Source organism: Pygoscelis adeliae, unplaced genomic scaffold (assembly GCF_000699105.1).
Source record: "Pygoscelis adeliae isolate BGI_AS28 unplaced genomic scaffold, ASM69910v1 Scaffold4, whole genome shotgun sequence".
NCBI lineage: Eukaryota > Metazoa > Chordata > Aves > Sphenisciformes > Spheniscidae > Pygoscelis > Pygoscelis adeliae.
This window is the reverse complement of record NW_008824986.1, coordinates 192,674-212,405: the sequence shown is the minus strand read 5'-3', so window position 1 is coordinate 212,405 and position 19,732 is coordinate 192,674. Positions and strand designations below refer to the sequence as shown.

Below are 19,732 nucleotides of genomic sequence, written 5' to 3'. Positions count from 1 at the left end.
TTCCCTCCAGGGCTTTGTCCCATGGCACTCTGCCAAGCAGATCCCTGAAGAGGCCAAAGTCTGCTCTCCTGAAGTCCAGGGGAGTGAGCTTGCTGTGCGCCCTTCTCGGTGCCCTAAGGATCTTGAACTCCACCATTTCATGGTCACTGCAGTCCAGGCTGCCCTTGAGCTTCATGTTCCCCACCAGCCCCTCCTTGTCGGTGAGAATAAGGTCCAGCATAGCACCTCTCCTCGTTGGCTCCTGTGTCACTTGGAGAAGGAAGTTATCATCGATGCATTCCAGGAACCTCTTGGATTGCTTATGCCCTGCCGTGTTGTCATGGCAAATCAGAGCGAAATTGTAAATCGCTGCCTTCTAGGCCACTGAACACCTACCACAATATATTAAACCTAGTTTAATTGATTTGGAAAAGCTTTAAGGAAGTGACCTAGCCAAAGATCTCCCACTACTTTCCATTCCAAATCCCCCTCTCCCAGGATAATCTCTTTTCCCAGGGCTGTTGATTCTTAAATGGTCTTAATGGCTAGAAAAATGACCATTTTGCTAGTTGCATTGTTTCCAAGGCTTCTCAGTCTCTTGATATGAATTAAACTTCAGTGTTCATACTGGAAAGAAGTGTGAACTGCAAACCCTTTTGTTGCGTGCGTATCTTTCTGGTTTACAGACTATAATTTGGCAAGCAGTTCAAATCAGCTTTTCAAGGCTGGCTGTTGAAAACTGATTTGTTTTGTGTTGGATCTTCCTTGTGTCTTATTCTTTGGATGAAGCTGCAACAGTTTCTGTGGGAAAAATTTTTAGATGGTTAGAGGTATAAACGCAGTAAATGTTAGGTTCTGGATTTTTAAAACAAAAGAAAAATACTTGAGCTGAAACAATCTAAAAAACTGCAATTAAAATCCTACTATAACAACCATTGTGATTTGGATGATATAGAATTAGTAGAAAACAGTATTTTTAAACTGAAAAACAAAATGGAACCAAGTGTTTGGGAACTCCTTTCATAATGCTCCCCTATAATCCTAGTTTATCATGTGTACTGGTAGTGGATAACCTGATAACCATTGAAAACGTGTAGAAAGTTTTTGGTCTGTTTTTCTTTAAGGTTCTTTAAGTAGTTATTTAACTTAGAGGCATTGACTTAATCATTATATAAACTAAAGGTGTGTTTGTGCATAGTGCATGTGTTCATAAACCCAGTTTCAACTAGTTTCCCTAAGATAGAGGAGAGAGGTCCAGGAAGTGACAGAATTAATTGGTGCTGATGAGGGCCTGGCCGCAGGCTCTGCAGTGGCACCTAATGGGGAGAAGCTGCCCTTCATTAGGGTGTTCAGCCTCTTGTCCAACCTCACTCAGCTTGAAGGACATGACTGAGCTTTCTCTGAGGGCAGCACTGGCTGTCAGATGAAATGACAGACCTTAGTTACTAGTTTTCCTGAAACTTTGTTTGGCTGTTAGTGCTTCTGTCATGCTTTCATGTGTTGAAGTATAATAACGCTGTTCCGTTTTGTAGTACAGTAATTCCGTGCAGGAGATGCTGAAATGAATAGCTTTGAGCTAGTGAGTTCTACGGGGAGATGCTGTTACAGTCATTTCCTTTATCAATGGTCAATTAAATAAAAACCTTTTGGTCTCTGGGTCTCCTTATCTTCCCAGAGATGACTGATGATGAAGTGGTCAGTGCAGGCAGTGGAGTTCCAGTCAGACCCATTTGCTGTTGAGGTTGGGAATAGGTGGGTTTGGGGAGCAGTCCCATGGATGATAAATGCTTGTCTCCTCCAGAGGAGCAGGATCGAAGTGGCTCTTCTGTGTGCTCCCTAGCCAGGCTGGAACTATAACACAATGGTGTTGAGGAGCTTGGGAAACACTAAGTTTGTGTTTCCGAAACTACACAAAACGCTATTGGGTACCATATAGTTGTTCCTTGTGCTCTACAGAAGGGGTCAACCCCAGTTTCCTGTCTCCTCACAGAAATGAAGTGAGTTCATCTCCAGTGAGATGAACTGAGGAAAGTCTAACTGGGAAACCTTCAAAATGGAATTTAGCATGTTATTTAGACATCAGGTTCAAAATAAGTGTGTTTGTGTTCTTACTGCAGTTCATTAGTATGTCAGCAAAGATCTGCCTCTGCAGAGCACTGCCTTTCATTTGTGTTTAACTTCCGCTGAGTTGCCTTCTCTAGGCGCATACCTATGGCATGCAGTAGGTGAGCATTGCGCCATTTCCTCTCTCAGGGTGGAGGTGGGAGGCCATCCTGTGAGGCCTCCTGTGAAATAGTCAGGTACAAGGTACATTGTTAACTAAAGGATATTAAACATTAACATATAGGGATATTAAGTTCACATAGAAGTTTCCTTGATCTGTGGCCTGGTAGCAAAACAAAACAATGGTCCTTAGTGGCTTTAAAATATTCATATATTTTTCTTGGAGTTTTCTTAATTTTCTTCTGTTGCTCTCATATAACAATAACTTGCCAGGGAACATAAGTGATTTAGAAGTCAGAATTGCACAGTAGCAAATCTTACGGCAGATAGCATATCTAGGGGAAAAATGTCAGGCATCCACTCTTAATCAAATGGAAGATTTTTCCAGGGCTTCGTGATAAGACGTGTGTGGGACTAGCAAAAGGATTGATTTTTTTTTTACTGTACTAATCACACCTGGTAGTGAACTGATGCAAACTGAACGTAGACAGCAAAGAAGCATGCCAAGCTGAATGTCCTAAGCTTTGGCATTTCTTACATAAGGAACCTGGCCAATGTTAATTGGCCACGGGTATTTGTAGCTGTTTATCAAACCTATGTTTTTTGTTTTAGGACCTGAACTGAATGTGAGAGTATCTGTAAAATTTATCTGGCACTTCTGGGTCTTAAAATACTTTTAAACTCCCCAAATAAGTGGGGAGTTAACAGTCCTCATAAAGGATTCAATCCTAAAGCTAATTCAGTCTCCACACTTACCCTGTAAGGCTCAGCATCTGGGAGAAGGAACTACTTCTTATCTTTAATGCTTGGACTGAATTGATGTGACTTTGTTGGGTACAAAAGAACTGCCTCTTACTGTCTGAGGCATTCCTCCGCAAAGATTACTTATGTTTCTGCTCCACTGGTTCCCTTTTTGGACCAAACCCAGGTAAGGTTAGATAGAGAGATATGAGATTTTTTTGTGTTGTTTTTTTCTGCAGGAAAATGAGCAGGGAATTGATGGTGTAGGACTCCCCCAGTACTGGGAAGTACTGTGCTGCTGTGGTTTGCAGAATGTTGTACCTCTCTATATTTCAGTGTGCAGCTTCTCTGAAGCTGTATGTATGCTGGCCCTGACTCCGAAGTCTGCAGGAGCCTGGTGTTTCTTTTCAAGAGCTGAAAGCAAGTTCCCTCGTTTTTGAGTTTACTTCCCTGGAAAACCAATGCGAGTTGGCTGCTCCCCGGCACAGACTGAGGCAGAAGGAAATTCCTTGCACTTGCGGAAATCACACTTCATAACTCTGCTTATTGTTTCATTCTTGATGTTGTAAGTGCCAGGGATGTGTCATTCCTCACCGGGAAGCTCTTTATGTGGTATGGCAGCAAGGTGGGAGAAGAGGGGTAAGAGCTCTTCTTTTAAACTGGCTATAACAAAGACCAAAGTAATTGCGTATTGGGGTTGGTAAGTGCTAGAGGCAGGAAAACAAACACCAAACCAAACAACAAAACAATAGTGAACTGCCCTGGGGGAATCGCTGAGGGGAATCCATCTGATTCCTTCGCTCTGCTTATATGATCTTGAGCTGTGAATGGCTGAGGGAGACAAAATCATGAACCCTGAAATCAGCGGGATCAAAACTCACTAAATTCTTCAAACTGCTTTTTAAACCAGTGTTGGAAGCCCCTTTAATTTGAGAAGAGAGGTACCATCCTTTTCAGTACCGGAAGATTTAAGTAGTGAATCTGGAAATTAGGGAAAAGAATTCAGCTCTGCCTCGTCTTTGTGCTCAGGTTTAAAGCCAACAGAAGCTTAAATGTATCATGGTATTTTGTTTGGTTTCTGTTTTTTCAAGCCTTCAGAATGCAAGGGAATTAAAATTCTCAGCTTTTTTTCCAGTAACCATGAGGGCTGTATTAAAGAAATGGAATTCAAACTTACTGGAATCCTACTCCAGGAAAGCAAAAATATTTTCATAGTGAAACCATAATCTGGCATCACAAAGTGCAAGGGAGATGTTCCAGCCCTGCTTTGGGTTGCCTGCTAGAGGTAGGAAGGACTGTGTGAAGTCTGGATGAAAGAGGGAGTATGGTGGTCTGGTGTACTGTGGCTATCATCTGTTTCAAGTAAAGTAGGAATAGTGTAATTCTCTCTAAGTTGTTGATGTTTGCAATAAAATTAAGAATATAGACTGAGAAAAGGTTTTGGTTTTTGGTTTGGTTTTGGGGTTTTTTTGTTGGGGGAAAAGTGATGTGGATGGTGACAAGGGAAGCACCTGTTAAAAGCAGTAGAGGCTGCTTGACCAATGTGCTTAACATGTCTGTTAAACTTTTTCCCTTTCCATTACCTCCTCTTCCCTCTTTTGCCCCCAAGAGGCTCTATCAAAGCTATCAAAAGCAGTGATGTTCCTGTTATAAGGCTCATCATTGCAGCATCTCCACAGCAGCAGTAACGCCTCGGAGAAAGGTGCAATGAAGGAGCAGTTGCTTCATCCCTTTTTCTTTTCCGCAAAGAATGAATCTCCTTCCTCCTACCCCCACCTCTTCCTGGACACTGTGGATTACCTGTTTCTTTTTAGGCAGATGGGCAAAAGAAGCAGGATGAGAAGGGTATATTTATAGCTTACCTCCTGTTTATGTTCCTTTCCTGGCAGATGTGATGAAGCTCTGTACTAATGCTGGAAGAAGAGAAAATTCGGGCAAGAATGAGAAGTGTGGCAAATGAAGACCATTTGCTAATGTGTAGGTCGTACGAAGTGCTTCCAAATGCGAAGATTAACACTTCCCACATCTTACTGGCATTGCCTTTTTTATGTCTGTGTCCTCAGCCTGATTTTAAAACAACAACAAAAAACCCCCAAAAAAACCCAAAACCAAAGAGGAACAGTATTGCAGTTCAGACAGGTTCTCATTTGCTTGACCTTCATCTGCAGAAACATTGCCCTGTAGAGGCAGTGGGTGCGAAATGTTCTTTTTGGGGCAAAATCTGACCTCTCGAGTGGGATGTGAGCAAGGGCGTACTGGCAAAGAGAACAAGAAATGAGTTCAAGCCAGTGGGATTTAATCAGGCAAGTGCTCAGGTCCTGGGAGACAAGCTGTATGGTTTTAAAAGGCAGCAGTTTGGAGTTGTTGGAAACCCAGAGAAAATTGTGCTCGGGGTGTGGGGCTCCTTTGCTGCAGCCATGCTGCAGGAGGAGCATGGCTTTTCCTGCCATGCTCCCCTCTCTGGCCAAATGTTTGGGGGTTTTGCATGCCAGCTTGCTGCAGGGGAGCAAAGCGGTGTGGTTTGAGTGTTACCCTTGCAAGTGCAAGCGCTGTTTTATTGTGTACCAGGCTCTCAAGCAGAAGCACAGTGTGTGCCTTGAAGGAAATACTTCACATAGTATTTACTATGCGAACATATCCAGAGATAGTAGCAAAAAGTCGGAGGAAGTCTTCTATACAAGGTTACTGATTTGTTGAACAAATCCCTGGTAAAGTTGGGCTCAATTTCAGAGGAAGATCGAGATTTTTCAAAGGGAAATCATGGAAGCAGGCCAGGGTGTCCGGGTGTGTCAGAAGAACGGAGGTGGCAAAGTAGGGGGTGAGAGATGCAGGCAGAGATCTCTGATGCCAGGCTGGCCTGGTTTTCTCTCTTTGGAGGTTTCTGAGGAAGCCAGGGAAGATGCTGAAGAAGGCATTTGAAATTAGCGGGGCTGCACCTGGGTGCTAGTAGCAGCAGGATCCCTCTTCGCTGGTGTCGTGGGTGTAAGGGCCACTGTCAAGTCTTCTCCCTGTCCCCTTGCTGTCCTCAGGCCCGTGTGAGGGACTACTGTAGGAGTCTTTCTTGTCTGGGAACTGAAAAGGTCTTCTATGTGCTCAGACCCTAGCATTGGTTCATATGTGAAGGACTTCATTTGCAACTTTTGCTTTAATAGTTATTGTATTGGGTGCCCAGGCGGCTGGCAGTGGGGTTGAGGGGTCTCTGAGGAGAGGCTGGGGCTGCCTCAGGCTGTTTCCAGCAGGTTATGGTGGTCCCTGGTGAGGCACAGCCCAGCCCCTCAGCCCTCAGTGATGGTGCCACAGGGAAACTGAGGTAAGAAAGGGGGGAAAATGCTGGAAAAAGGAGAGGAATGAGAAAGTAAGTGAGGAACAGCCCTGTGAGCACGAAGAAGGAGGAGGTGCTCCAGGCACTGGGGCAGATACTCCCCTTCCACCTGTGGGGAGGCCATCGTTGGGCAAGTATCCACACTGCTCCGGCATGGGGCTCTCCATGGGCTGTGGCACGGATGTTTCCAGAAGGAACCTCAATTTCCCCATGCCTCTTGAGGGGATGAAGAATTTGGAATGAAGGGTCCTGAGGCGCTTAGGGACATGGTTTAGTGGGCATGGTGTTGTTGGGTTGATGGTTGGACTCGATGATCTTGGAGGTCTCTTCCAACCTTTAATGATTCTATGATTCTATAAGGGGTAAAGTGGGTTGTGGAAAAAGGTGTGAGGTGGGGTGAGAAGGTGTGTTAATTTCTGTCTCTCACTGTTATCTACTTTAGTTGGCAATAAATCAACATTCCCCAAGTCCAGTCTGTAATACCTGTGACAGTGATTGGTGAGTGATCTCCCTGCCTTTACCCTGACCCTTGAGCTTTTTCATTGTGTTTCTCACCCTTCCCGGACATCCTGTTGAGGAGGAGGATGAGAGAGCGGCTGGGTGGGCAGCTGGCCACGGTCAACCCACCACAGTTGTATGTGCTTAAATCCAGTAGGAGGTTATGTACCAGCACAAAAATACTAGTGGTTTTGATAAGTTACTTATCATGGAGTTTGGACAGAAGATTTCTGGTCAGAACATGGTTTTGCTCAGTGTCTCCTCTGCTTTGCAAACACAACTGGTGTGAGGGGTAAGCAAAATGGGAAGACAAAACGGGACCCAATGGCTTACAATGAAAGTGCTGTTTCAGAGAGATCAAAATGTAACAGACTTGAGTGCAGGAGTAGAAGTAGTTGGAGCCCTGAAGTGAGGGTAAGATCAATAAATGGAGCTCTTCAGCAGTTTTGAGGTGGTGGCTTGGGTTACTGTGATTTTTGTCACTGAGATGCTAGCCAGGAGGTTTTAGGATAACCACTGTTAGAGCCAGGGAAGACATTCAGTTTTTCATGCTGTGAAAGTCGGGATAGAGAGGAAAATAGCTGTTGCTTGTTGGAAAAGGTGAGCTGCTTTGTGTCTGACTTAAGGCAGCCTCATTTAAAGGAGGCACTTCATAAATTGTAAAATAGATGTTGCAGCTGGCCCTTGCAAATGTATCTCTTACATGGTAAGAAATTTTTACACGGAAGAATGCTGTCTTTCACAAAAGCTCTGCAGCTTTTGCTGCGCTGGTACTCCAGGTAATGAGTTAGCAGCATGTTTTACTTGTGTTCTAGATCAAGATACTCACTTTTTCCATGCTTGGGGTGTTTTTTTCTGGACAATTTCTTTTCTGATTTTAATTAGGGTTTGGAGACTTTGTACCCCGAAGTTGTTACCATTCTATCATTGATAATTACATAAAGTGCAGAACATGAGCTCTACCAGATTGCTCCCTCTTTTCCCATCAGAGAGCACTCGCTGGTAGATAAAAGGCTGTTTTTTCCAGTAGGGCTTTGATTAACTTTGTCACCCATGTAGAACTGAGATAGCTACCTTAGGACCTATAGAGATGCTGTTATTTTTACCTTTGGATTGTCCAACGTAGACCTTCATAAGGCTGGAGGAAGTGTTTGTTTTAGCCAAAGGAGTGGGACTTCTTTTCTCTTGCTCCCTTAATCATTCTGGGAGCAAAGCTGCTGCGTAACCCTGAGTCTCTTAACATGCATCTTACTGCAGATAAGACAGGAAACGAAGGATCGAATAGATGTGAAAAGTGAATTCCTGCTTCTGTTCTCTTGAGACCCAGAAAGTTATTCTAGTGCTGAAAGCTGCTGATTTCAGTGGTCTGGCTTCGGTGCTTTTCACACTCCAAATACCGCTTATTTTGCAAGTGGTGGACAAGTCTGTCTCAATTGAAACCTAGATGTAGTTATTCTATGCTTTGATGCTGAAGTGGTGAGCTGTTGACTGTTTATCTGCAGGCAAACAGTCGTGAGATCTGGTCAGCAAAGCTTGAAACAAATTCCTCTCTGCCGGTCTGCAACTGCTTCAGTCCCGAGCCTCAGCCTTCTGGCACATTTCTGCATGAAGCTGTTGAATTACAGACGTTGGATAAAGGGTTCAGACGTTTCACTCCATCTCAACTTTAAAACAATTACCCTTCAAGAATAAAAATGATTGACAATTCCTTAAGCTCTCACTAACCTTGGATGGCATTTAGGTCTCTGCTGACTTTGAGTTAATTTGTTCCTTTTTTTCTTTTCCTAACCAGTAGAGACTGTTTTCTTATAAGAAATTTCTAACAGCAGCATGCAAGGCGCAGTTCAGAACTGCAGGAGTGACAGATATGTATAGTTTAATCAGCATCTCTTTCTGTAAAACATAATGGCAGCATACTGCTGTGGGGTTAAAGAAACACAGAGTTGGTTCAGACCTGAACCAGGGTGAAAGGATTGTCTAAGAGGTTAAATCTGGGGACACCTCAGCTTTTTGAGTCACCTAACATGCCCTGTTTTTCAGTCTGTTTTTCCTTTTCCCCTGTTCTTGCCTGTACTGTATGAGGGCAGGAGACTTCTGGAGCTACCTTACACCTGTCAAATGCTCATGGCCTTAAGGTAAGGTCTTTTCAGATTCTAGCTGATAACATCTTTCAGTTATGTAGTTATTCTGCAATGGAATAACGCCGGGTTTAGTGGGCGTTAGGATTTTCTGAAAACTGCTACTAAATTTTTGGGCTGCCGTGCAAATCTGGTAGGAAGGCAGGCTCTTGATATGCAGTATTTCAAAAATAGATAATTAATGCCACGTAAAAGGGAAGAGTAAAGCGATGAAAAGCATGTTTCTGAAAGTGCCAGCTCTGCCATGGGATTGGGTAAAATAAGTATATAAACAGTGCTTTGTGGTAGTTTTTTCTGACAGAAGGTTTTGTGCCTCACTGTTTTATACGTTATGTTCTGCCCACTTACTATTTTATCTGGTCTGATACTATTTTTAGAAGGATTAAAATTAAAGTTGGTGTTTCAAATAGAAAAATGTCTTTTTTTAAACTTCCTAGAGAGGCTTCCCCTCCTTAGGTAAAATTTGCTTCTGAAAACTGGCTTACATATGGTATGGCTTGTGATCATTGAAGCTTCTGACTTTTTTCATAATATAATAACGGAGCCAAGACAGCGAAGCTTGACTTGTCCGGGATGTGAGACTGTATCTCTGTTTTCCTTGGGTGTTTTTGAGTTTTTAAACCTGTTTTTTCTTTTGATGGGGGGAGTTACTGGTTGCTCAGCAGTAGCACATGGGTGTTTGTCAGTCCAGAAGACTTGCTATTTTTCAAATGTAAAAAGGCAAATTTGTTCTCTGGTTCCCAACATGTAGGGTTTTTTTAAACATCACTTTTGCCAAAACATGCAACTTCCCACTTAAGTTCAGTTACAGCTGTTTAACGCCCAGTTCTCTTTTCCTGTTAGCTGCCTGTTTGACTTGACTGTGGGAAGCTGGAAATGCAATTGCAATGAGGAAAATGGAAAATGACTTGACTGATTTTCATTGTCAAGACTGAGAAAAATGGAGTGTAAATACAGCACAAATGAGAGTGAATTTCCAGAGCTGTCAATGCACTGACCACCTGGGCCATAGATCCTGCTTTCAAGACTAGTGTAGTTGAAACTATCCTCGATTTGCATAGCAGGCTTCAGAAGAAAAGTGAAGTAGCAGATAAAGCTATTTTAAGTAGATTATTGAAAGCAACCTCACAAAATATGAAGGTCTGGACAACTTGGCAGAAAAATAATCAACAGCCTGGGTTTTGTTTGCAAACTTCCATTAGAAATTTACTTTAGAAAAAAAAAAAAGCCCTACCTGTGAGATACCTTTATAGAAATGCAGGTTCGGCAGCTTTATTTTAAAAATCAGCAAACAAAAAAATCCCAGACCATAGGAATGCCCATATTAGACTGCAACTATTGAAAAAAATCTGAGTGCTAGTCACTGATATATGTAACAGCATAGACAGATGAGAGCTGGTGTTGTGCCTTATTCTTTTTTAAAATTGGGCTCTCTTGTGCCATAATTGTAATTTCATTGTTGGGGGAGAGTTAGTACGTAATTAATGTAACTTATCCTAGAAGGCAGACTCTAAATCAGTCTGATTCTAGATTTTCATGAACAAATCAGTCCCTTGCCAAGGTTGCAGAACATATGAACCATTCATGTGCTTTCTTCTTATTGGGCTCTTTTTTTATAGCTCAATATAACGATTTTTGTTTTGTATCTTGAACAATTTTTTCTTCTATGAACAGGCATGTTTACTACTTGTATCTCTTAGAGTTTGGCTTCCCTCTGTAAGGACAAGAAAAAAATACATGTCGGCACAGAAAACAACCTAAGAGAATGAGCCTCTTAATCCACAGCTCCCTAACCCTCCCCTGCTGTTATGCTAAAACTTTTTTTTTAACATTTAAAGACTGATGTTGTTGTGTGATTTCTACTTTCCATGTCTGCGTAGTAGTCTAAATTGATTTCTTAAAATTGATTAACTCAGTGTGGCTTTAAAAATACTTTTTACATTAAGGAAGAAAAAAAATCACAGCTGTTCTGTTATCCATTCTCACTTTAAACTATGTGTGTTGAGTGAGGTGTGTAGAGGTGAACTTGGCTGAGGGGGGAAACCCTGCTGGGTGACAGATGGTAAGAGAAGAGGCTGTTCTTGACAGGCGCTCCTGGTTTGTGGTTACCCCTGCAGCGGATAGGAGGAAATGCCTAGCGCAGGCGTTGGGGTAGGTGATGGCGGGAGGGGGGACAGGAGGTGGCACCGGGGCGTGATTCTGACGGACGAGCGGCACTCAACACTTGTCCTTTTTGCTGTGCTTGTATTTTCCAGGTGCATCAGAGGCTTTCTCCTTGGCAGAGTGAGAGAGTGGTCTATTGCAGTACAGTAGTGCCCTCTGATGGTGAGTATTGACATGGAGAAACTCTTGGCTCACTTTTGACTTCACTAACTTAAATCATGTTCCCTGACCCCCTTTTCTTGTTGAGGCATTTTTGGCTAGGAGGTAATCCAGTTTTGAACTAAGGAAGTGACAGAGAATGAAGTTAGTCAAGAAGAATTAAGGAAATGGTCATCTTTTCTAATAACTGTCCTTACAAAACTGGACAGGCTTTATAAAGAAAGATGTAATTGTGTGCAACTGTCCAAATTTTTTTGCCAGACTTATTCCTGATGTAGCCGTGAGGCCTGTGTGATGCCTACCTTTCAGGGTACTGTGTGCCCTGTTAACTTTATTTATGTAATGAAAGTGCAGCTCATACCAGCTACTTGCTCAAACGGTTGAAAGCACTGTTGCAGTGAATAAGTTGTGAAGCCAAGGCAATTTTGTTCCTTTATTTAAATTCTGGGGCAGCTCAGACACTAAGCTTTTTTGATAAGGTTGTCATACCATAAAGCAAAAGAATGCACTAGTGGAACTTTAAAAACTTCAGTATGCCAGAATGCAAAGAGGAAACAAGCAGCTTTGAGATCACTGCCTGCTTAATGTCTGCATGCTGTGCACAAAGACTAGAGCACTTATGCTGACTGACACAAGTGGTTAGTGGATCCTCTCCCCATTAAGGCTTGTTAATAAAGCCTGAAAGCTAATAAAGTAAAGGCTTACAGCACAATTACTTCCCCTGCCAGGATATAGTGAGTGTGTGCAAACACAAAGAGAACATGACTGGTGTGTAGAACTTGGAATAAAAACCTGAAGGCTTAAATAGGTAGAAGTGTAGAGGACGTGAGGTTGAGAGGATAATGTAAGTGTGTAGCTGCTTGCCCAATTTGATTTTACCTCTCCTCATATTGTGCTTGAATAGTTCTCTTGTTATTTCTTCCAATAACTTCACCTTTACCAGTAGTAAATGTTGAACACTGACTTCTTTGGCCACACCCTTTTTTACTGTACCTTGTTTTGGCCTAATGTATTGCTTAAGTTGTTCTTATCTTTAAAAAATAGTAATGACTTGTTACTGGCGCACATATGGTTGAGTCAAAACTTTGTGGTGCTTGGATGGAATTCCTACCTCAAAGCAGCCTCATGCTTAATATAGTGTGTAAAGCCTTTAAAATTCTCCCTGGTCTTATTTAGCAGCATCCCTGGCCAGGTTGTAGGCGTCTGTAAATGTAAGTGAAATACACTTGTATACAATTACTTTCTTTTACTTGTCCCATATATTTAAATACTGGCTTAAAATTTAATCAGTGAAGATTAGCCAAAATATTAGCTCTATAATTAGTGAAATGCCATAATGCTTTGTCCACTTAGTAACTTGTAGTTGCCCTCATGCAGGCAGTCCACAGGGCTGTCAGAGCAGAGAGGAGAGCAAGGCAGACAACCATATCAGAGTCTTGTTAATAACTCTCACTGGAGCTGTCTGTTGCTGTCTGTTAGGTTTGTGTTAGTGACATGTCCTTTGGATTTTTTCTTTTTTTTTATTTTCCTCTGAGCTCTTCTCTCTCCAATGCAGTAAAAATCTGACCAAACATTACTTGTGTGGGAGGTGATGAGAGGATCAGACTGGAATTACGGACTTTCCCCACCAGTGAATTAGGCTAGAAAATTACTTTTACAAGCTTTTTGTAAGGAAAACACAAACCAGCTGTAATTCCAGACTTACTGAGCCTGTCCTCTGAAAGAAATAATTTGGTCTTTAACACTTGACCTAAGTTGGAAATCCTTGAGAGAGGTTTTGTGTGAGCTATCAATGCTGATGACTCTTGGTGCAGTCTGGCCTATTGCGTTTATCATGGTGGTCTCTATCTGGTCTGTGGAGGGTTAAAATGTGGCAGGGCTGGTGCAGGTAGGCACTTCCTCCAAAGCTGGCAGTCATGGAGCTGTGATTGTTGTGTTGTACCACTGGGGATACATGGAAAAGCATTGGTGCAAACATTATCTGTTTTGCTCTACAATAAACTGGCTCGCTGCCTGTATAATGAAGGCAGTGTTTTAAATAAAGAATGTTTTTCATGTTTTGTGGTTATGTAAGCAGTACATAAATTAACGTTGTATATGCTGCTCACAGAACCAATGAATTCTATACTTAAGTGGCTATTTTAAGCTTCTAAACATGTTGATCATTCCTTTTGAGCCTGCTATCACAAGTGTAGCTAATGCTAATCTATTTCTTACCAGTCTCTTGCTCAAATACTTGAGTGAAAGAATGCAAAAATCTGATGGCTGGTGTCATAACAGCTACTGATAAGGAGTTTGAAATTCTGTCTAACTGTCCAAATAAATTGGCGGTTTGCTTTATTTCAGTAAATATCTGACTGTTGTCTCTGAGTTTTAATCTTCGAAACACTAAAGCTACTAAAATCCTGTCAGGTGTCTGAGTCTTGAGAATAGGCATTTATAGGCTTCCAAATACTGTGGCCTCTTGGGATGCTTTAGTCATTTTAGATGTCCATACTTGGTCACTTCCACCTAGTCTTTAACGATGACAATAGGACCTCTTTGTCAGCACTGGATAGCAATCCCCTGGAAGAGGGAACGATCTTTTGTACGTTTGATTCAATTCATGAAGGCACGTGACAGTAAACTCAAAACCCTGAGAGAACTCTTCTGGCTTTGTAGAAGTGTACTTGGTGCATCCTTTCTCAACATCCATGAGCCTCCCTTTTGGAAAGGCATGTTGCCCCAAGACTTGTCCTAATGTGCAAACTATCCTGTAATAAACGAGTTCATCGTCTGGCAGCAAATCACTGAAAGGAGAGGTATAAAGGCTGTTGGTGGCAAAAATTTTTGAACAGTGGCATGCTGAGAAATAGTTTCATTTGATAGTTAAAATGACATTATTTGCTTCTATTTGTATTTGCGTTAACTTCTCTGACCAACTAGTTTTGATGTTAGCTGCTTAAATTGACTTGGTTTGTCAATACATGAGTTAGATGAGTTTAAGTAGATGGTGTGGTTCATGTAGTTGGCCAAAGCTACAACAGGTGGGAATACTAAGCCAGATGCAGTGTGGGTGGGTGCGACTGCACAATCCTTGAGACATGGCAAATGCTCTGTGCAATAAAAATGACCTTACATTTTTACATAAGAAAAATATGTAGCAATCTGAAGTGAATAATTTTTAGGTGTGCTGCTATATCTTAGCAACTACTGCACCGGGGGAAAATTTTGAATGTTTGTGACTCAGTAGAGGGCTTAGGGAATATGAACTCTTAACTTCTTTTTTTTTTTTTCCTATGTATGGATATCCTGAAGGACACAGAGTGGGCTTTCTTTCTGGCAGTAAAATAATAACTAGCTTACAGTTCATACAGGTCATGACCATAAATTTTAGAAGGGTGCACTGAAATCTCTAAGAATGCTCTTGAAAAAGCTCCTGACAGCACTAAAGAAATGGACAGTGTTGTTTTATCTACACCTAAGAATTAATGTCCATCTTCTGAAGTACAAAAGTATATTGATCCCATGAATTTTAGATAAAATGACCTTGAAGCTTAAATTTAGAGCATGATTCCTACAACCTCATACTCCTGACTGCTCTCTTAAATATTTGTTGCCTTAGGACAAAGAGGAGGAAACCAGAACTAAACAAGAATAAAAAGGTTTGAAGTAGGTCCTTCCTTGATGGTCTGCCTTTGTCTTCTGGGCTATAAATCCTGATAAATTGCAGTGTTTTGTCTTCCGTAGTCCAAAATACTTTGGTTCTCAAAAACTAATCAAAACATGCTGTGCTGCCATGTTGTGGCTTTTAGTTATCGTGTTGCCTTTAGTATAAATGTGATTGTGCTCAGTGTAAGTGTCTTCTACTTTTCCACAAAGCACAGAAAGTTTAACAGATACCACCAGGTTAATGGGAGTGAAAACCTCTGACATACCTCAGTTTTTCTTTGATGGACACATCTCTTGATAAAAGATGAACCAAAAATTTCAAGTCTCTTTCATGTTCAGCTCACAACCATGTTTGCCTTTTTCTCCATGGGACAACTACAGAACTATTATGAGAAGATCTGTTAATTTTAAATGATAAACTTGTATTTTTGTCGTCTTTGTAGAAGTGACGGTCGTTTACCAAAATGGGTTACCTGTGATTTCTGTGAATCTTCCATCCCGGCGTGAACGTTGCCAGTTCACACTTAAACCTATTTCAGACTGTGTTGGTGTGTTCTTACAACAGCTGCAAGCAGAGGACCGAGGAATTGATCGGGTTGCAATCTACTCGGCAGGTACTGCTGTTTTACAAACTAATTGATTTACTTGCTTGCCAGCTATTTTCATCCAGCCTTTTGCTTTTGAAGTAAAAGCTTGTTACGGTGTGAGTTCTTGGACATTCCTGAAAAAATAGAAGGTAGAAATGCCATTCCTAGAGCAGGAATACTGTTAGCTGTCCCTGTGTAGTCAGGTCTAGCCAAGAAAATCTTGACCGTAGAGTGAAGGAGGAGGAAAACATTGCTAATGCTTAGCTTACTTCCATTAGGACTAATGTCTATGTTTTTGGTGAGTTTCCTACTATGTAGTATGAAAGATGCAAGCTATGCAACCTATGTAAAGGTTTTAATCGATTTGTAAGGAACTGGGTATAAAAGGTGGTACAAGGGAAACAGTGTCTTGCTTAGCTATGAAAACTCAGTCATATTTCACTTAATGTCGTGTTTTGCTCATTTGCTATGTATCTGCTAGCCACCAAAGCTCTGAAACATCATGAGGATGTCTTATGAAAGTGCTGTCAAAGCAGATATTTCCTTAAAAGTCTTGGCCTGGGGGGGAGGTGTTTGCTAGGTTAGCGATGTCAAAGCTATCCAATACCAGAGATTGAAATAATTTCTAATGCCAGTGGCGAGAAATGAAGGTCACTTAAGTGGATTGTATAGCAAAACATAGTAAAGGATTCAAAGCGTGCGGGATGAAGGGAACTGCTTTTTATAAGATGACCCCAAATATCACAAATTTAGAAAAGCAGTTGCATATGTAGCTCAGCTAGTATTTGCCATGTAAGGTCTCCCAGTATATATATCCGTCTTGACAAAGAGTATCGTCTGTGGGGAAAATTTCCAAGTCCAACAACTGGATTTGGGATGGCATTATAACTTAGCCACAGCACGTTTAGGTACTTTGTTTCTACTGTTTAATGAGTTGTCTGTGTTTGCCTTGCAGATGGCACACGTGTGGCCTCCTCCACAGGCATAGATTTGCTTCTGCTGGATGACTTCAAACTGGTCATTAATGATGTCACGTACCATGTTAGACCACCAAAGAGAGGTAAACCAGCCTGGTTCTGGTAAACATAAATTTTAGTATTCAGTTCCCTGTTTAGCTGCAGCATGCTTTATTAACTTGTTCAAGAACATGAAGTGTTATTTCTAAAGGAAACCTTGCAGTTTCTAATCCTGCCCTTGGAGTCTAATTTAGTGATATCCAAGTAATCGGGGTAGTCAGTGATGAAAAGCAAATATTCATTCTGCTCAAAGCCAGTACCCCCCATAAGAGAAATAAATGAAGAAATGTAGTTTCTTTTAATTTCTAAATTTTTCTGAATTTTCTTCTAATTACTAATAAGTAATTTAATTTAACTCATTCTGAAGTAGTATAATACAAAATGGGAATGAGATTGAAACTTACATGATCTGATTTGGAAGAATAAATTGTTCCCTCACCTGACAGTTAACATTGTTTCCTTTTAAGTATGGTATTTTGAATATTGCAAATAAACCTTGAAACTTTGTTAGCTAACACACAGTGAAATAAATGAGACCGGGCTCTTACAAGGTTACATAACTAAGAATCAAATAGGAAGGGAAAGCAACCTATTTTGAATCAATAAGAAAATCCTTTTGAATAATGGGCTTTGGACACTTTTGTAACTTTCAAGATGTGAAAACTTGCAAGAAGCTTTTGAGACACTCCTGAGTTATTGGCGGAGGCAGGAACTTAGTATTTTCATCTACTGTCTACTCTTTCTCCTAGGCAACTTCTTCGGCTTAATGAAGCCCCTGGTTCTTGCATGCCTATACTTAGTGCTGAGAACTTAAACAAAAGGACCAGTTTTGGAAATGTTGGTCTGCTCGTTGCTTGGCTCACAGATACTGCGGGATTTTTGTCTACCTTATTGTTCTGTTATTGTTTCAGGCGATAATGTGAAGTTTGCAAGCAGTATTTTTCTAAAAGGATTTTTTAGCCCTGTCGACAGGCAAACAAATTAGGAAGGATTTATAACTTGACTTGCATGTCCAATTGAGGTTAGATGGTGGAAAAGCCTTCCCCTATTTATCTGGATGTTTTCCCTAGTGTTTGGGTCTTCCTCTCTTATGCCTCTTTTCAAGCAATAGATAATGAACAAAATCATTCATAAGGCAGAAGCTGTGAGGGAACTGCTAATGTTCCTTTTACCATCTTGAGCAGCTTGAATAAGACAACATGCTAAAGGAAGTTGATCTTTCAAAAATCAGGAAACTGACCACACCTTTTGGGTCTGAGACTGCCTTGGGTGGCTGACTGATAGGAAGATCTGCTGATATATGCCATCTTCCTCTGTAGATGTAGTCAGCTTCCAAGGACCTTTTTGCAAGGAAAATAGTAAAAATGTATTCTAGCTTTTTATTATTTACAGTATAAAAATACCAAGTAAAAATAAATTTCTGACTCAGGGAACTTTGTGCAGCCACTTGTCCTTAGTATGTGGGAGACTGGAATTTGGGAGTGCAGCATTGGTGAGATGCCATTTCTCCCCTATCTGTGGGTTAGACTGACTTCTACTAGAGCTGTGTTTTCCAATCTTCGTAAAAGCACCTTAACAGATAACTCCATTAAGACTGGATATCTAAATCACTGGATATCACACACAAAAAGGTTACTCTCTGCTCTCTCACCCCACTGCTCTCTGTCCTGAATGTGGTGTTTTCACACACTTATAAGACATTGTAAGCCAGAGAAGTGGAGTGAGGATTTTAACAAGGTATCTCTTCCAACTGTTAGCCCCTGAGAGCAGGTGATGGTATCAAACCTAGCTGGTCTAGTCTGCAATTTTTAATACAACTAAATGAGAATGCAAATGTGGTGTCTGTTTCTGCACTGGAGAAATTGCTGTCCCAAGGTAAGGCAATTCATACATCCCACTCACCTAATGTTTGAGAGAGCAAAGTCTGTGTCAGTGAGTTGGTGTGGTTTTGGTTAGCTCGCTTGTATGATATACCCATTGTGCGCTGGTAGGTGAGCTCTGGAATCACCTAGGTTACGTGAAATTGCCACCTCTGATTCATTTGCCAAACAGATTTCTATAGTTAGCTTGTATTAAGATGAATGTGCCTGCAGATAGGCACTGAGATTAGTTCTGTTAAACTTTTCAGCTATTGCTTTTCCATTTTTACAAAATCACCCTGTGTACTTTGAAATGGAAATGCCAGAACACTGTAATCTTAAATACTAAGTACTTTTTGATGGTCACTTTAGTAGGAACACTTTTTTTTCTCTTCATAGGGGAACAGGAGCCCTTTAAGCTGGGAGGGGGATGTGCTGTAATTTCTGTGTGCCTTGTCACAGACAACTGAGTTACTTCTTTCCCTTGAGCTGCTACTGTTAAAACTTAAGCTGTCCATAGCTTTTTATGCGTTGGTAAAATCATATTTTGAGAAGATAACCTAAGGTACAAGCCCAAGAATGCTACAAAAATTAATTTTTTTAGATTTATTTCTTTATTTGGCTAATGTCAAGTTCTTTTGCTTTAATTTGAAACTTGTTTTTTTCCATATGGAGTGTGTAATACAATACCACTACTCACAACTCTTTTACAAATTTATTTCCTTTACGAATCCTTTTTGTGTTGAAATGCAGGGATAAAGGCAATTTCAGTTAGTGGCCCTGTTACTGTCTTTATTTAAATACTGTGAGGGAGAATTTCATTGCCCTGCAGGCAGCACAGCACAGGGTTCTCCACAGAGTGTTGGGAAACAATTCCTGGCATTGGTACTCAAAATAATTATCATAAGACTGCATGTGTTGGGGCCACTAACCCAAGATCTTTGGTTGCCGTCATCAATAACTATGGTTGCTGATGGTCTGTAGTCTGAATTCTGGCTGTTTCTTGACAGCTAGTGTGATGGATCATACTAGTGTAGTTATTCATTTGTCTTCGTTAAGTCTTGCATATCAATATGGATCAGAAGTAGCTGCTGACATCTGGCAAGCTAACAGCATGTATCTCTTCTCCTTGTTCTTATCAAATTTTAGGAATAGCCAGTAATAAAGCCTGTTTTTCTTTTGAAGAAATTGCATTGTCATAGAGTGCTGGAGCTCTTCCAAAGGCAGCTTTGTTGAGAAGAGTGTTTCACACGTTTCCTGTGCATACTAATAGCAGTTCTGAAGAGTATATAAGTTCTATGGATAAATGCATATAAAGCAGTCTCTCTTTTTCCTAGAGCTCTTAAGCCATGAAAATGCAACGACGCTGACTGATGTCCAGACGTTGGTTCCGCAT

At 41.1% G+C, this 19,732-nt stretch overlaps 1 protein-coding gene across 1 annotated transcript in view; it reads left to right on the top strand.

Moving 5' to 3' along the window:
• Nucleotides 1-19,732, top strand: part of MCU (mitochondrial calcium uniporter) — a gene marked incomplete at its 5' end in the record, with an annotated part of 97,076 nt that overhangs the window by 72,394 nt on the left and 4,950 nt on the right. The window contains 4 exons of the mRNA XM_009325970.1: nt 11,157-11,226; nt 15,318-15,488; nt 16,417-16,521; nt 19,674-19,732. Of these exons, the coding sequence (XP_009324245.1) occupies nt 11,157-11,226; nt 15,318-15,488; nt 16,417-16,521; nt 19,674-19,732 (405 nt within the window). The remainder of the gene's footprint in view (nt 1-11,156; nt 11,227-15,317; nt 15,489-16,416; nt 16,522-19,673) is intronic.